This window comes from Paramisgurnus dabryanus, chromosome 4, assembly GCF_030506205.2.
Source record: "Paramisgurnus dabryanus chromosome 4, PD_genome_1.1, whole genome shotgun sequence".
Taxonomy (NCBI): Eukaryota; Metazoa; Chordata; class Actinopteri; order Cypriniformes; family Cobitidae; genus Paramisgurnus; species Paramisgurnus dabryanus.
The window spans coordinates 40552716-40567236 of record NC_133340.1 but is presented as its reverse complement, the minus strand read 5'-3'; the positions used below and the strand labels follow the sequence as shown (position 1 = coordinate 40567236).

The window sequence follows — 14521 nt, the reverse complement described above, 5'->3', positions numbered from 1 at the left end:
TAGTTGTGTATCTTCTCTTCTGTTTGTGTTGAATTGGACGGTGCCTTGATGCTGTAGTAGACTTGGTTGAAACATTTTAAGTCACACCGCCTTAAAAGTGTACATTTACACTACATGCCCAAAGTATATAAACTATCACAAAAAATATAATCAATTTAATGATTCTAGTGGGAATTGGTGTTAATGGAAACTAATGGCCTCCATTGATCCATGGATATTCCAGTAATTTTAGACAAACCTAAACTCTGGTGTGATTTCTATGCAATGGTTTGATTAGGCCCTTGGACTCTCCGGTACAGTAGGTGGCGGGATGTGCTTTTCATACCCATTGCTTGCAAACAGTTGTGGAGAGACCAGTCTCCGCGCAATGAATTGTTTAATTTGTCATGGATATATTTTACATTCATTCCTGGATGGAGTCAATGGACACACCCGGCCTGTTTGAAGACGCGTAATATACACGGAGAGAAAGCGCCTGTCTGATAACCACTGAGGTAACTGAGCTAGCGGCTAACACGGTAGCATTTACCTTTAAAATAACTAATACCTCTAACTTATCTGTCACACAATTAAACTGCGACCGATGGACTCGACAAATAAATATTAACAAGCACTTGCATGTGGTTATATCGGTTTTATAGGTTTTTTTTTTTACTGTTAATTCGTATGTATGATGTTACAGATGTATATCTCAAATAAGCTCTACTGTACACATAAAGCAGAAAATTATTTGTCTCCTTTTTGTAGTAACGTGTTGCTTTAATCTGCTATCTATTCGTTACGTTATGTATAAATTAAGGTATAAATTGCACATTTTGGTTGGTATTTTGTTCTGGTTTGGTTTCTGACCACTTAGGATTGTGTAACATTTACTAGTCTACTATGATAAAATAATAGCTGTGGTAAATTTCTGGTTACTATGGTTTTACTACACATACCATAGATAGTAAACTAGAGTTGCTGTAATAAACCTTGGTTAATTTTCGCAAAGTACTGTTTATGCATCTCTAGACCCTTCAGAATTCATAATGATGAGTTATTTTACAGTAAAGTTGTGGTAATACCAACAACTGTCGGACCAAACTATTCACATGAAGCAAAACTAAACACTTGCATCATAAAGTGTTTGAAGATGAAAACATATTATTTTATTGTATAATAATAACAAGTATTGTAACTTAACATTCTGTCTTTTATTTATGTTAAAAATGTATACCCTCGCATAAGTAGATGTGACAAATTAAGGCTGTTTATTATTCTGTTACTGCTACTTAAAGCATTATTAAAGATTCTGAAAACATTAGAATTTCCTAAAATAAATGTTTGATATTAAACTGATACATTAAACCCATATCTTAAGATACTTCTGTAATCGGATAGTGAAAGGAGGACTGAGGACAGAAAACAACAAGGGAGATAAACAGGGCCCAGATGTTTAAAAGTAATCTGATAGGATTTTGGCCATTGGATTAAATTAAATTTTGAAAATGGGTTGTTCAAAACAAAAGGATTCTGAATTTGGATTAGATCACAAAATTCAATCTAGGTTTTGATCTGAATCAAATAATCAGTTTGCCTTGTTCATCACTTTTTAGTAAGACTGGGATACACTAGATAAAAAAATCAGGATTATTCTGATCAGATTATTCCAAGCAGAATGGCGGATTTTAGGACAAAGAATGTACTAAAATTTATAGTTATAGGCGTGGTTTCGCGGACAGGGTTACGATTACTCCAGGACTAGGCCTTGGTTATATTTGGAGATTGTAACTTTACGCATTAATTAACGTTAATTCATTTTATTAATTTAATGAATAAAATGAATTCACTTAAATTTATTTTAATGACACTAATTTTATTAAAGGCGGGGTGCATGATCTCTGAACGCCAATGTTGACATTTGAAATCACCTAAACCAGTAATTCTTAAAGTGTGGTCCGCCAAAAGATGACCTAAACTAGGCAAGTGTTTATACAATCTTCACTTATTTAAGTAGATTTTTAATGCACCTGTGAAACTGTGATATCAGTTCTTGCCTTTCTGTTTTAATAACGTAAAAATGGATCGGTGGCTAAACCAAAGAGGAGTCAAAAGAAAAGATCAAGCGTCAACTGAAAGCACACAGATGTATTAGTTTTGTAATGTACTAGTTTTTGTTTCATGTGTAAAATCCCTGTAATTTCAGTGATTTTGGACATTAAGGGGAATTTTTTTTTCAGCATTTATTGTTACCATAGTTTCAACCATAGACTTCATATACCCACCAACTCAGTTTTAAATTAATGGCTCATTGGAATGACATTAAGTGGGACCTAGGCTGTTAAAGTATGTTTAATTGCAGTTTTTTTCACATGTGCAGTTTGTTGTTCATATTAAGCTGTAACTAATTTCACATTTACTTTTTCAAATGAAATAAAATTCATATACTAATTTCTGAACATAGCATTGGATTTGTGTTAAAAAAGTATTTTTTGACTTAAAAAAGTTGCATATTAAACTTAAATTTAGCTTATCCTTTCTATTTTGTTGTTTTTTTGGGGGCTTGTTAGAGTGGGATTCTGTTAGGTGGTCCTCAGAAAAAAATTGGAAGATAAAGTGGTCCTTGGGCTTAAAAAGTTTGAGAAACACTGACCTAAACCAACACACCCCTACCCCAATAGAATCTGGACCATATTTTGATAGACCTGCCCCACACATACGCAACCCAGGCAACGATGTTGGTTAGTAGACACACTCCTTACTGCTGATTGGCTACAAGTGTGTTTTAGTAGTCAGCCCGACTCCCTCTTCCAAAGTGTTTTTCAAAAATCATGCATCCCACCTTTAACTTGCGATTAACGCAACAAGCAATTTCTGAACCTAGGCCTAGCACGTTATTGTATAAATTGAGACGCAGCCTTAGACCGTAAATAGTCATCAAATGTCTAAAATGATCTTTATTTGTACGTTTTTCTGAAAGGTGTACCGTCCTAAATGCTTAAGGAATACAAATGATGCGTGTCTATCCACTTGCGAGTCTAAGATTTTGGTTTGAAAACGTGCAGGAATTAGAAAATAAAGTGCAGGACTTACTTGATGTTAAAATAGTTATTAAGAGCGAAAAGACTCGAAAACGATCTTCCTCGCGCTGACTGACACATCTGACATATGGACACAGGCACGCAACTCCGCTATATGCATACATAAACAGAATTACAGTTTTAAAAATATCTGTTTTGCCAAGAATTCATGCAGATATAATCTGTTATGTCTTAATTGAATGTTTGATTAACTGTTGGGGAAAAATATCTGATGTGTTACATTATATTAGGATAAATACAAATCCTTGCATTACAGTAGATCTAAAAACAGTCTGTGTCTCAATGTCAATCAAACAATAAAAGAAAGTTAAAAGTTTAACATATATTGATTTTTTTTTACTGTGTGTGTGCCAAATCTATTAGTTTTACCAGTGATTTTAAGATTTTTAAAAAAGGATGCAGTGATTTTGTTTTTTCAAAATATTTTTGCTGACCGTTGTTGTTTTCTGAACCCAATCGGAAGTGATATCCCTATGCCCTAAACCCTTCGAAGATCAGAGCTCTTGGATGTAAACTTTCGAGGAAGTAGCACAATAATGTCAAATCGTTTGGATAATTAAAATACACTTGGCCAATTCTATCTGTTTTCAATTTGTTCTCAGGTCATGGATTTCCCAGGACACTTTGAGCAGATATTTCAACAGCTGAACTTCCAGAGGTTGCATGGACAGCTATGTGACTGCGTGATCATGGTAGGCAGCCGTCATTTTAAGGCCCACCGCGCTGTGCTCTCAGCTTGCAGCACACATTTCCGAGCTTTGTTCACCGCTGCTGATGGAGATGCTAGCACGAGGATGATCCACCTGGACTCTGAGGTGGTGACAGCTGAAGCGTTTGCTGCGCTTATGGACATGATGTACACATCCACGCTAATGCTAGGGGAGAGTAATGTAATGGATGTCTTGTTGGCCGCTTCTCATCTGCATCTTAACGCCGTGGTGAAAGCTTGTAAGCACTACCTTACTACCCGTACTCTGCCCATGTCTCCTCCAGCAGAGCGTGGTAGCCAGCATCACTCCGAGCAGCAGCAGGTACCAGCTAACTCTCATCTACAACGTTCGTTTTTGCTGCAGCAGCTTGGCCTGAACATTGTAAGCTCCGCCCTGAGTGGAACTGAAGATGGGGGATCAGGGGCCGGGAGGAGAACGGGTATGGGGTGCGCGAGCGGGTTGGTAGATCAGCGTGGTTCTCACCCGACAAGACGTTTCCTGAAGCGTAAACAGCCCTTGGGCCTGATGACTTCTGAACGGATGCGACCGCGTATTTCTTCACAGGTAGATGGAATTGTGGCAGAGGGAGAGGTCAGAGATGGTGGAGAGGAGCTTTTTTCACCGGACTCCCATAGTAAAATTGTGGATGAAGTCGTCGCTGGGGGCATTCCTGGGGATGGTTTGCTAGAGCAAAATGACTATCGAAGAGGACTGACGCATGAGGACATGCAGCTTCCCAGCCAGTCGGATGGGGGCAGGGGAGCCGGAGCAGAAAAAGCATTGCTGTTGCCGCGTAAAGAGGAGTATCCGGATGTGGGGCACCACCGTGTTGATGGAATGAAGATAAAGAATGGAGGTGGGGAGGAGGAGCAACAGCAGGACATGCAAGTTGTGGTGAAGAGTGAGCCGCTGAGTTCACCCGAGGCTGTGGATGAGACAAGTGATGTTACTTCCCAAGCAGAAGGAAGTGATCAGGTAATTCATATAAAGCTGGTGCGAATGCAGTTGGTTATTAATTATCAATTTTCTTCTTGGGTGTTGCCATTTTTGCATGTACCATCTGACATATATTTCTTGCAAAGTTTCCTCAGGTGGGGGCAGTTGGCGAAAAGCTGGAGCTGAGTCCTGAGGGCAGCGACCGTAGCTTTTCCGACCCCCAGCCCAGCTCTGGATTAGGAGGATTAAACAAAGGATTAGGAGCGGGAGAGAGAGACGGAAGAGTGGAGCAGCTCTCCTGCAGCGATGCTTTAGATTCCTCCGGATTACACATCTCCAGTTTCTTGGGTGCGAAGAGCTTTGCCGGCAGAGCGGCGTCCTCTAACCTTGCCGGTAGCATTGACAACGTTCCCAACACCACAACTGGAGATTTTCAGGCGGACCACGATTCCTCTCGCTTTTTCTTCTCAGCCGATTCAGTCAACGCTGCATCTTCCTCATCACTGCACCTCCTGACGGGGGAGGCGCAGGTCTGCTCCGACCTGCAGCCAGAGTCTCTCCTGCGGTCTGCGCATGATGGAATAGCGTCGTCCTCTTCGTTAACGTCTCGTGGTGGATCAGTGGACCAGCTTGCGTTGGAGTTCCAACGCAACATTTTGGGATTGCAGACCCTCCCTCGGTCAACCAGGGGTGGGGCCGGAGGATGCAACACGTACCGACGTATTGCTCCCAAGGTTTCAGCGGGAGGTGCTTCAATGCACATGGAGTGTGCTCAGCAGCAAGATGCTGCTTCCTCTTCCTCCTCAATGCTTCTGAATGGGGTAAACTTCGATTCTTCTCTTTCTGTAGGTCAAAACGCTGCCAACTCCAATTTGAACCCGTTACCCCAGTTAACCAGGGCTTCTGCGGATGTCCTATCGAAGTGCAAGAAAGCCCTTTCGGAGCATAACGTACTAGTGGTGGAGGGAGCAAGGAAGTATGCCTGCAAGATCTGCTGTAAGACTTTCCTCACTCTCACAGACTGCAAGAAACACATCAGAGTTCATACCGGGGAGCGACCGTATGCCTGTCTGAAATGTGGCAAACGCTTTAGTCAGTCCAGTCACTTGTACAAGCACTCGAAAACAACCTGCTTACGATGGCAAGGCAACGATATGTCTAATGCCCTGCTCTAATTTCCAGGCACTGCCAACACCATCTTAAGATGGCCGGCAAAACCATTTAGTTTGCACCACGCTAACTTGATTGTATACAAAGACCTGTGCAACACAGTATTACATCTTGACACCTGCTTGGTGGTATATGATGTGTAAAGATAACCAGATGTATTCATTCAAGTAGTAGCTCTTTAAACGGTTTCATCTCTGTAGAGCTCTTGTTAAAGGCATAGTTCACCAAAAAATTAAAATGAGCCCATATTTTTGCTGCCCATTAAGCCATTTTAGGTGTGTATGGCTTTTTTCTTTCATCCAAACACAGTTGGAGTTATATTAAATTAAATAATATCCTCTTTTCAGCTTTATAATAGCATTGGATAGTGCCCCGTTTTTAATGCTACAAAAAGTGCACCCAAAAACTGATCCATACAGTTATTAAATATCTTCCGAATTAAAGTTGTGGGTTTTTGTAATGTTGGGTCAGAAGCCTCCAGCCTGACCTCAACTATCTTGTGAACATGCATATGGCCATAGTCTGTAAAGTATGAAATATAAATATTACCTTAGAAAACCCATCACTTTAAATCGGAAAACATTTAATAACTTTGGATTAGTTTTTGATGGATGAATGCACTTTTGGGTGAACTATTCCTTTAACATGCTTAGTAACTTTAAAAAAAATACTGTGTTGTTGATCATTTAATTAAGCTGTTAAATTCATTTAAGTGACCAAATGTGTCAAAAATGAAAAGATGAAAGACACCTGCTTTAAGTGTCTCAAGCAGGTGCTGAAATGATCCTAGCTTTTTTCCAAATAAATTGTGGCCTTTAGCCAAACCCTCTGTGTTTGACAGAGGTTATATTTATACAGTAATCTGTTGTATAATATTAAAGTGTTTTAGCCTCTCTAAAAGCTGATCCCAAGCATCAAAAGGAAACAGACAGTTGCTTTTACGTTTTCCGTCTTTTACTTTCTTTTCCAAAATCAGTGAGCTTGCTTTGCTGTAGAATTTGACCAAAATGAGGCATGCTTTGCTTTCTAGTTAGTATTGTAAGGCATCCTATAGGTATAATTTTAAGTAGGCAGCTTGCAAGGTTTTGGAACAAGGCTATATAGTTTTTAAAATTATTAAAGTAAACATGACCATATCAGAATTGACAAATAGCCTTGTTACCTAATCTAAAAAATATTTAGGGTAGGTTATGCTTTTCCCATATTAGCTAAAACATGTTCCTAATAATGAAATTCATATTGAAGACATTAAGAAAAACAAATTTGTAGCTCTTTTAAATTTACAAATTTACATTTAGTAAAGGCTGTTAATGTCAATGTCCCTTCCAGAGGACAATAAGAATGGTTATGTAAAATTTGTACCTTACAACATTAAGGCTTTAATGTTTTGATTTGTGGGTTAAAAAATGAACCATGTTTACTGTGCTGTAAATGCACAGATGATGTTCAGTCATTGTATTTGTGATTAAATATGGAAACTATTTAGAGTTGTTTGTAACATAACGGTCATGTTCTAGTGTTTTGTGAGAATTGTTGTCTTGTATGTTGTGTTTGATACTGTATTGAGGGATGTTTGTATATATTTGTTCACAAGATTTAAAAGCTGCTTTTATCAACACATTCCGACCTGTAAAAAAGCTACTTTTATCATTTGTCGTCTTTTATCGGATTGTATTAATAACTTGTTACAGCTGTTGACAATGTGGTATATATTGTGCCAATTGAAATCTTGTTAGATTGTATCAACTTAAAGGTTATAATTATGGTAATTCATAACCTCATACTTGACCAAAAAGTTACATCTGACATTGGAAATTCTTTATGGCTTTAGATTGTACGACTGTGCCTGTGTGTTTTGTAACATCAATGTTTATTTAACTGTTTGTAGGACGTATAACAAAATAGACTGTATCAAAATGTCAACATCACTTTCGCATTGATTTTCAGATAAAAGTTGACCTTAAATGTATTGTACATGTTACGTGTTAACTGTATAAATAAATTCAACTGTAAAATGAGAAAAAAACGTAACAAAAAATGCCATAGAAATTAAACAACTGCCTAATGTCATCTTTTGTACTAAGGCTTAATTCTGATGTCAAAAGTTAAGAAATCAACAAGTTGGTGTTTAACATTAGTTTTTTCTACCGGATAAAAAATGTACTTGCATCAATGAAATGAGATGTTAGACCTTGTTTTATTAATAACATTTATTCATTTGTTTGATTAGAAATGGGAAAAAATATTTTAATGTCTTAAAACAAAAATACCAAAGGCACACAGGTATAATAATAAACTGCAAGTCTTGTAAAAGGGATAGTTCACCTAAAAATTAAAATTCATTATTAACCCTCATGTTGTTGCAAACCTGTCTTTGTTCTGATTACCACAAAGCAAGATATTTATAATTAAGTAGGAAGCAGGAGCACCATTGACTTCTATAGTAGAAAGGAAAAATACTATGGAAGTCAATGGTGCTTTAAAACTAATTGGTTACAAACATTGCTCAAAATATCTAACTTTTTTTGGCAGAACAAAGAAATTTATACAGGTTTGGAACAATTTGAATTTTCACTTTTGGGTGACCTCCGGGACGGCTGGACTTCGTTGAGTTTGCTCTTTGTAGATCATTGATCTCAGACTGTGGACCTTGTCTGTGTACTCACAAACATGGGCTCAGCATTGTTAATCTTGTAAAGTAATAGTTCACCTAAAAATAAAAATATTTTGTGACGGAACATGATGTGCAAGTAAATGTGTGAAATGCACTTGAAAACTTTAGTGGTGCTTAATATTTTTAGGGTCAGTTTCCCAGACAGGGTTTAGATTAAGCCAGGGCTAGGCCTTGGTTTTACTATGTAAATAAAGTCGTTTTATCAAACATAACAGACAAAAAAACATTACTAGTGTGCATCATGAGACAAAATGATGTCAGTGCAAGCTGTTTTCAGTTAAGACCGCTTAAACATGCATATTTTAGTCTGGGACTTGACTCAAGTCCTGTCCGGAAAAGCACCCCTTAGTGAGTAACTTTAATCTGGTCCACATAAAGAGTTTGGAAACAAAGTGTGGGTGAGTAAACCATTAATTGAATTTTAATTTTTAGGATTTTAAGGTGAATTGTCCCTTTAACTGTTTTATTTGTGTTTTGCTCTAAAGCTTAAGTTCTTTAGGCATAGGTTCTCCTCTGAGGCCAGCTAGCAGGTTGTTGGCAGCAAGCGCAGACATGGCGTTCCGGGTGGTGTAGGAAGCGCTGGCAATGTGGGGAAGAATCACTGTACATACATACAAACACAGATATAAGCAGCATGCTTACGTCAAGGCTTGTCATATATTGGTTTATTACAAACGTGTATGACCCAGTCTATGAAAACCCAGCTAAAGTCATTTTTGTGATTTACTCTTTTCTACGTAAACCATCCTAGAATGAGATCTAACTCTGATGCTAATCTCATACTTCGAGACTTTAGCCTGGATTTCACGGCCAGGGTCAAATATTTAATAAAACCTTTACAAAAGAGCGTGCATGCATGCATACCGCAGTTTTTGAGTGTGAAAAGAGGATGGTTTGTTGGCAGTGGTTCAGGTGTGGTGACATCCAGCCCAGCTCCAGCGATCTGACCGGTGGACAGTGCTTTATACAAATCTTCCTGATTAACCACACCACCTCTGAACAATAAAAACCCAATCAGATCAAGGCTTTTCTTAGTCTCTGAATATATCGATAAGAGCCACTGTTTCGGACAAATAGTTACCTGCTTGTGTTGATGAAGATGGCGTTTTTCTTCATCTTACCGAATAGATTCTTATTACAGATCTCCTGAGTCTCTGGAGTCAAAGCACAGCACACTGCCAGGAAATCTGACTGTTTCGCCAACTCATCTAAGGAGACTGAACACACAAAGTACTACATTATTATAGATTTACACTGTAGAATGAATAACCTGTGAAAGTTATAGGTATGTGTGTGAGATCTCACCATATTCTGCTTGTATCATATCTGCGAGTTCAGGTCTTGGTACCACATCTGTGTAAATGAACTTCTTTACTTTAAATGGCTTCAGGCGCTCTGCGATGGCCACACCTACCCAACATCACAAATACAGTTCAAAATGAACTTGAATCAAAGATATTAAGTTATAAACAATGCTGCTCCTCTTTAAAGGCGGGGTGCATGATTTTTGAAAAAACACTTTGGAAGAGAACCAAAGCACACTTGTAGCCAATCAGCAGTAAGGGGGCGTGTCTACTAGCCAACATCGTTGCCTGGGTGGCGTATGTGTGGGGCGGGTCTATCAAAAGAAGGTCCAGATTCTATTGGGGTAGGGGCTTGTTTGTTTAGGTGATTTCAAATGTCAACATTGACTTCAGAGATCAGGCACCCCACCTTTAAATATAACAACTTGCTTGTAACTCAGTTAAATGAATAGTTCACCCAAATATAACAATTCTCTCACATTAACTTACCATTATGTTGAGCACAAACAAATACATTTATATTAAAATGCCATCATGTTATCTTCTTATATGGAAGGCAACATAGCGAAGCTTAAAAAAAAACATGCCCTTCATCCGAAATCGAATACTGTGTGACAGTAGGTACTGAATTAGATTAATTGACCATTAAAACAGTACTATGTAGTATTGAGGAATGATGTTAAACAAGAGCAATTTAACCACAAGGGTACTGCGTACTGCTTTCTGACATTTTTTAATAAAACAATGTTTTTTCTCCTTCTCGATTGGATAACTCCTCTCCCGAACGAGGCTCACGGGATAGTAAAGTGTCCATAAAATGAACACTTCAGAATCTTGCCGGAAGTAGTAGGTCATCCAGGTACCTTTTTTTTAATATACAATGAATTCGGACATACTACTGGCCTTGCCTACTGCTTTTCGCTTACTATAGGCGGTTTCGGATGCAGCAATGCTGTACATCCATGACTCCAGTGTGCTAATAAATGTCTTCTGAAGTGAAACAATATTTTTGTGAGAGAAAATAAGAAATATTTTGATCTTATTTAGGGTTTAATACATCGCATTTCAATGAAAATATACAGATTAACACTATAAGTTAAAATATGGTGGCACATCGATAACGTTGAATCTCATTGGTTCTTGCATATCTTGAGACTCGAATTTTCATATTTGCGTGAACTATTCCTGACTGACAAATGACTGACAACAATTATACAAAATTAACTCAAAATTAAAATCCTTCAAACAACTTTACATGTACAGTAATGTGCAAAAGTCTTAGGCCACCATCACCAGCTTTGGTGTTTTAGCAAAGTTTTAATGTCCATCCATATTTATTTTTCACTCTTTTTATTAAAGCAACACTATGTAGTTTTTTTACCTTTAAATAATGTCTCTAAAATTATTTCAGTGATAGGACAACTTTTAACTGGACAAATTGTACTGTTCCTGCAACCTGAGCAGCCTCCTAGCTGCTACAAGCACATTCTGAAAACAACAAACCTAATGGAAGCATGGTGGCCTAAGACTTTTGCACAGTACTGTACAGTATGTCTCCTGAATGGATCGATTTCATTTTTGGGTGGCCTATCCTTTAAATAAATTATTGAAAATATAGAGTCAGGGGGCCACCCTATTCCTTACCAATCCTCCCAAGTCCCAGGATGCCAACTGTGCTGTTTGCTAGTTCATAGCCACACAGCCACATAGTTCTCCATGTACCCCAGCCACCCCTAAACACACATGCACACTTATATATTTATTCTAATTTATGCGCGGTATAAATAAGAATGAATCAGTCCTATAAATTGTGTTTGCGGGGTGTGATTGTGAATGGTTGGTTAAAGTACGTTTTAGCCTCATGGGTGGCTTCGATGAGTCTTCGTGATGTGGTAAGTAGCAGGGCAACAGTCAGTTCAGCCACAGCATCAGTCAGGACATCTGGAGTATATCCCACACGGATTTGCCTGAAAAACACATAGACTCATCCCACCAAGTAATACTTTAGGGAATTCCTGTTCAGAGTTTACTCGCACAACTGACCTTTTCTTGAGCTCACCCAAAGAAAGATGATCGAAACCCACTGACATAGTGCTGAGAACTTTCAAATTTGGACCTGCAATATTGACACATTTGCGTTAAACTACGTCACCAAAGTATAATTTTCATCCTGTGACGTTCATTGTGTGCACTGTGAACCGACCGGCGGCGTCCAGTAGTTCTGCATCGATCTTCTCTGTGAGTACACACAGTATCCCATCGCAACCTTTGACCTTTTTCAGCAGCTCCTTTCGGGGCACAGGGTCATCAGAGTCCCACATCTCAAACTGCACCCTGGGATTGGGTAAGCAAAAATTTTTATAATTAGTGATGTATTATTATTCTGTTCTAATTTTCATTTTGTCTACACCTTAAAGAAACATCTTTCAGAGTCTGAAATAATGTACTAGGGTATTAGATTAGCCTTCAACCTAATGGTCATACAATGCGCTGTGGGTCAAAAGTTTGTTATTAACTTTTTCTTCTCTGAGTGACTTCAGCTGGGCAGAGGTTCTGGTTATCACGTGCAGAACAAATATTTGGTTTACAAAATATATGTTCCATATTAGGTACTTGGTGGGGTAACACTTTACATTATTGTGTCTTGCACATTTTGCCTATAATGGATTCAAACAATAGCCTACCGTGTGGCACACTACTCTTTAATGTCATTGCAAACCATGTTGTAAAATCAATACAAACTCTTATTGTTTTTATTACAAATACGATTACGTACCATCATTTGTATTAAAATTAATACACATTTATTTTATGTAGTTTGTTTTGGGCCTTATATATTCTAGTAGGATTTAATCAGTTCCCATTCGCCAGGTAACATCACACCAATAAAACCAAATTAAATATAATTTCCACGAAACAGTAAGAAACTTGTTTTCTTGTGTAGATGAGGAATTTAAACCTACTGTCCAGATTTTCGGAGGATGTCCAAGCCGTCCGGCGGAATTTGACGCGTCACATAAACTCTCGGTAACGTGGACATCGCGCGCTGAAATCCGGCAGCGGTGCACGGAGCAATTTCAACGCCAATCCTCTGCAGTCTCCTGATCGCTATCCGACTAAACCACATCATGAACAAAATCAAACAATACAGTGATGTTCGTGAACTACAGGTGCTGTGTGGTGAGAGGGTACTTTGAGTTTGGGGAGGGAACAAGTGGGTGGCCAGTCACTCTTCAGACAACATGCGCAACGCAAAAAAGATCAAAAGGTTTTGTTTTTGTTTTCTTTACTATCCAAAGTACTTTAACTGGCCACTAAGCAATGTTGCCTGTCTCAATTTCTAGTATCAATGATATTGATTTTGTTTTAGTCAATAATTAATCGAGTTAAAAAATGTCATGGCTATAATAAGTATACAGAGTATTTATTAAAAGCAGTATTTGTGAAATAGTAAAGCTGTAGAGCAATTTCTGATTTTATAACATCTAAAATACAATTCAGACATATCAGTGTTTCTCAGCAGGGGCCCAAAGGAGCCCCAAGATGATTTAAAATGATTCAAAATAAGACAAACACCCATGAAATTAGTTAAAACTTTTTTAAACAAAGATATTCCCAATACTTGATTATTTTTATAACAAAAAATATATTTGTAGTTATGAAATGCCACATACAATTTTAATAGGTAGCCTAATAGGTGCTTCAGAAATTGTTGTCGACAAGGGGGGACTTAAAGGGGACATTTCACAAGGCTTTTTTAAAGATGTCAAATGAATATTTGGTGTCCCAAGAGTATGTATGTGAAGTTTAAGCTCAAAATACCATATAGATAATTTAATATAGCATGTTAAAATTGACACCTTGTAGGTGTGAGCAAAAATGTGTCGTTTTGGGTGTGTCCTTTAAAATGCAAATGAGCTGATCTCTGCACTAAATGGCAGTGTCGTGGTTGGATAGTGCAGTTTAAGGGGCGGTATTATCCCCTTTTGACATCAGTAGGGGAGCCAAATTTCAATTACTGATTTTTTTAACATGCTTGCAGAGAATTAGTTTACCAAAACCAAGTTACTGGGTTGATCTTTTTCACATTTTCAAGCATTGGGGACCCAATTATAGCATTTAAACATAAAAAAGTCAGATTTTCATGATATGTCCCCTTTGAAGTCAACAATTTGATGTAATTTATCTATCAGAGATTTTTTTTTTTACTTTTTTTGACATCCACATTTTTATTGTCACATGTAGGCTACATGTTCAGCTTCAGATTGTACAGTAAGCCTGTACAATGAATGACAAATCACAGTAGGCTACATGTAATGCACAATTTACAAAATAGATGTACCCAAAAATACACAGAGTACAAATTATAAATTTAATACACATTAAAAATCATACAATTAAATATGCAGGCAATGACTACGCAGTAGTGATGTACCATAAGTGTTTTGTATACTATTACATGTGGAGAAATATCTGAAATATGTTTACCAGTATTAAGTTGATTTATAAGTTTAAAGTGTAGTCAATGACACTGCCAGTTAAATGTATTATTATTATTTTTAGTATTCTTATTATATTGATTAAATATTTTTTTTTATTTCTGATTTCTATTATTTATTTTTTCTTATTTATTTCTTTTTTTCCTTA

At 37.6% G+C, this 14521-nt stretch overlaps 2 protein-coding genes across 2 annotated transcripts; one reads left to right on the top strand and one right to left on the bottom strand.

Moving 5' to 3' along the window:
* The first annotated feature begins 362 nt into the window (after positions 1 to 362).
* On the top strand, positions 363 to 7946 carry zbtb5 (zinc finger and BTB domain containing 5). The gene is made up of 3 exons (XM_065254585.2): positions 363 to 494; positions 3683 to 4765; positions 4873 to 7946. Exons 2-3 carry the CDS (start codon positions 3686 to 3688, stop codon positions 5899 to 5901), a joined length of 2109 nt encoding a protein of 702 aa, XP_065110657.1. The 5' UTR covers positions 363 to 494; positions 3683 to 3685; the 3' UTR covers positions 5902 to 7946.
* Positions 7947 to 8074: 128 nt separating this feature from the next.
* Positions 8075 to 13069, bottom strand: grhprb (glyoxylate reductase/hydroxypyruvate reductase b). Its single transcript, XM_065274998.2, has 9 exons — positions 12838 to 13069; positions 12078 to 12208; positions 11918 to 11990; positions 11725 to 11841; positions 11519 to 11607; positions 9876 to 9980; positions 9652 to 9787; positions 9435 to 9565; positions 8075 to 9171 (listed from the first exon to the last, which is right to left on the bottom strand). The coding sequence occupies exons 1-9, from the start codon at positions 13002 to 13004 to the stop codon at positions 9050 to 9052; spliced, it is 1071 nt and encodes a 356-aa protein (XP_065131070.2). The 5' UTR covers positions 13005 to 13069; the 3' UTR covers positions 8075 to 9049.
* Between the last annotated feature and the right edge of the window lie 1452 nt (positions 13070 to 14521).

What these genes read in the sequence shown, in the direction of transcription:
- zbtb5 (XM_065254585.2), top strand. Translation starts at nt 3,686, where the DNA reads ATGGATTTCCCAGGACACTTTGAGCAGATATTTCAACAGCTGAACTTC. An exon ending in AAGCAGAAGGAAGTGATCAG is followed by an intron (nt 4,766 to 4,872) that starts GTAATTCATATA and finishes TTTCTTGCAAAG; the next exon opens with TTTCCTCAGGTGGGGGCAGT.
- grhprb (XM_065274998.2), bottom strand. Translation starts at nt 13,004, where the DNA reads ATGATGTGGTTTAGTCGGATAGCGATCAGGAGACTGCAGAGGATTGGC. An exon ending in TTGGGTGAGCTCAAGAAAAG is followed by an intron (nt 11,842 to 11,917) that starts GTCAGTTGTGCG and finishes TGTGTTTTTCAG; the next exon opens with GCAAATCCGTGTGGGATATA. An exon ending in TATGATACAAGCAGAATATG is followed by an intron (nt 9,788 to 9,875) that starts GTGAGATCTCAC and finishes TTGTGTGTTCAG; the next exon opens with TCTCCTTAGATGAGTTGGCG.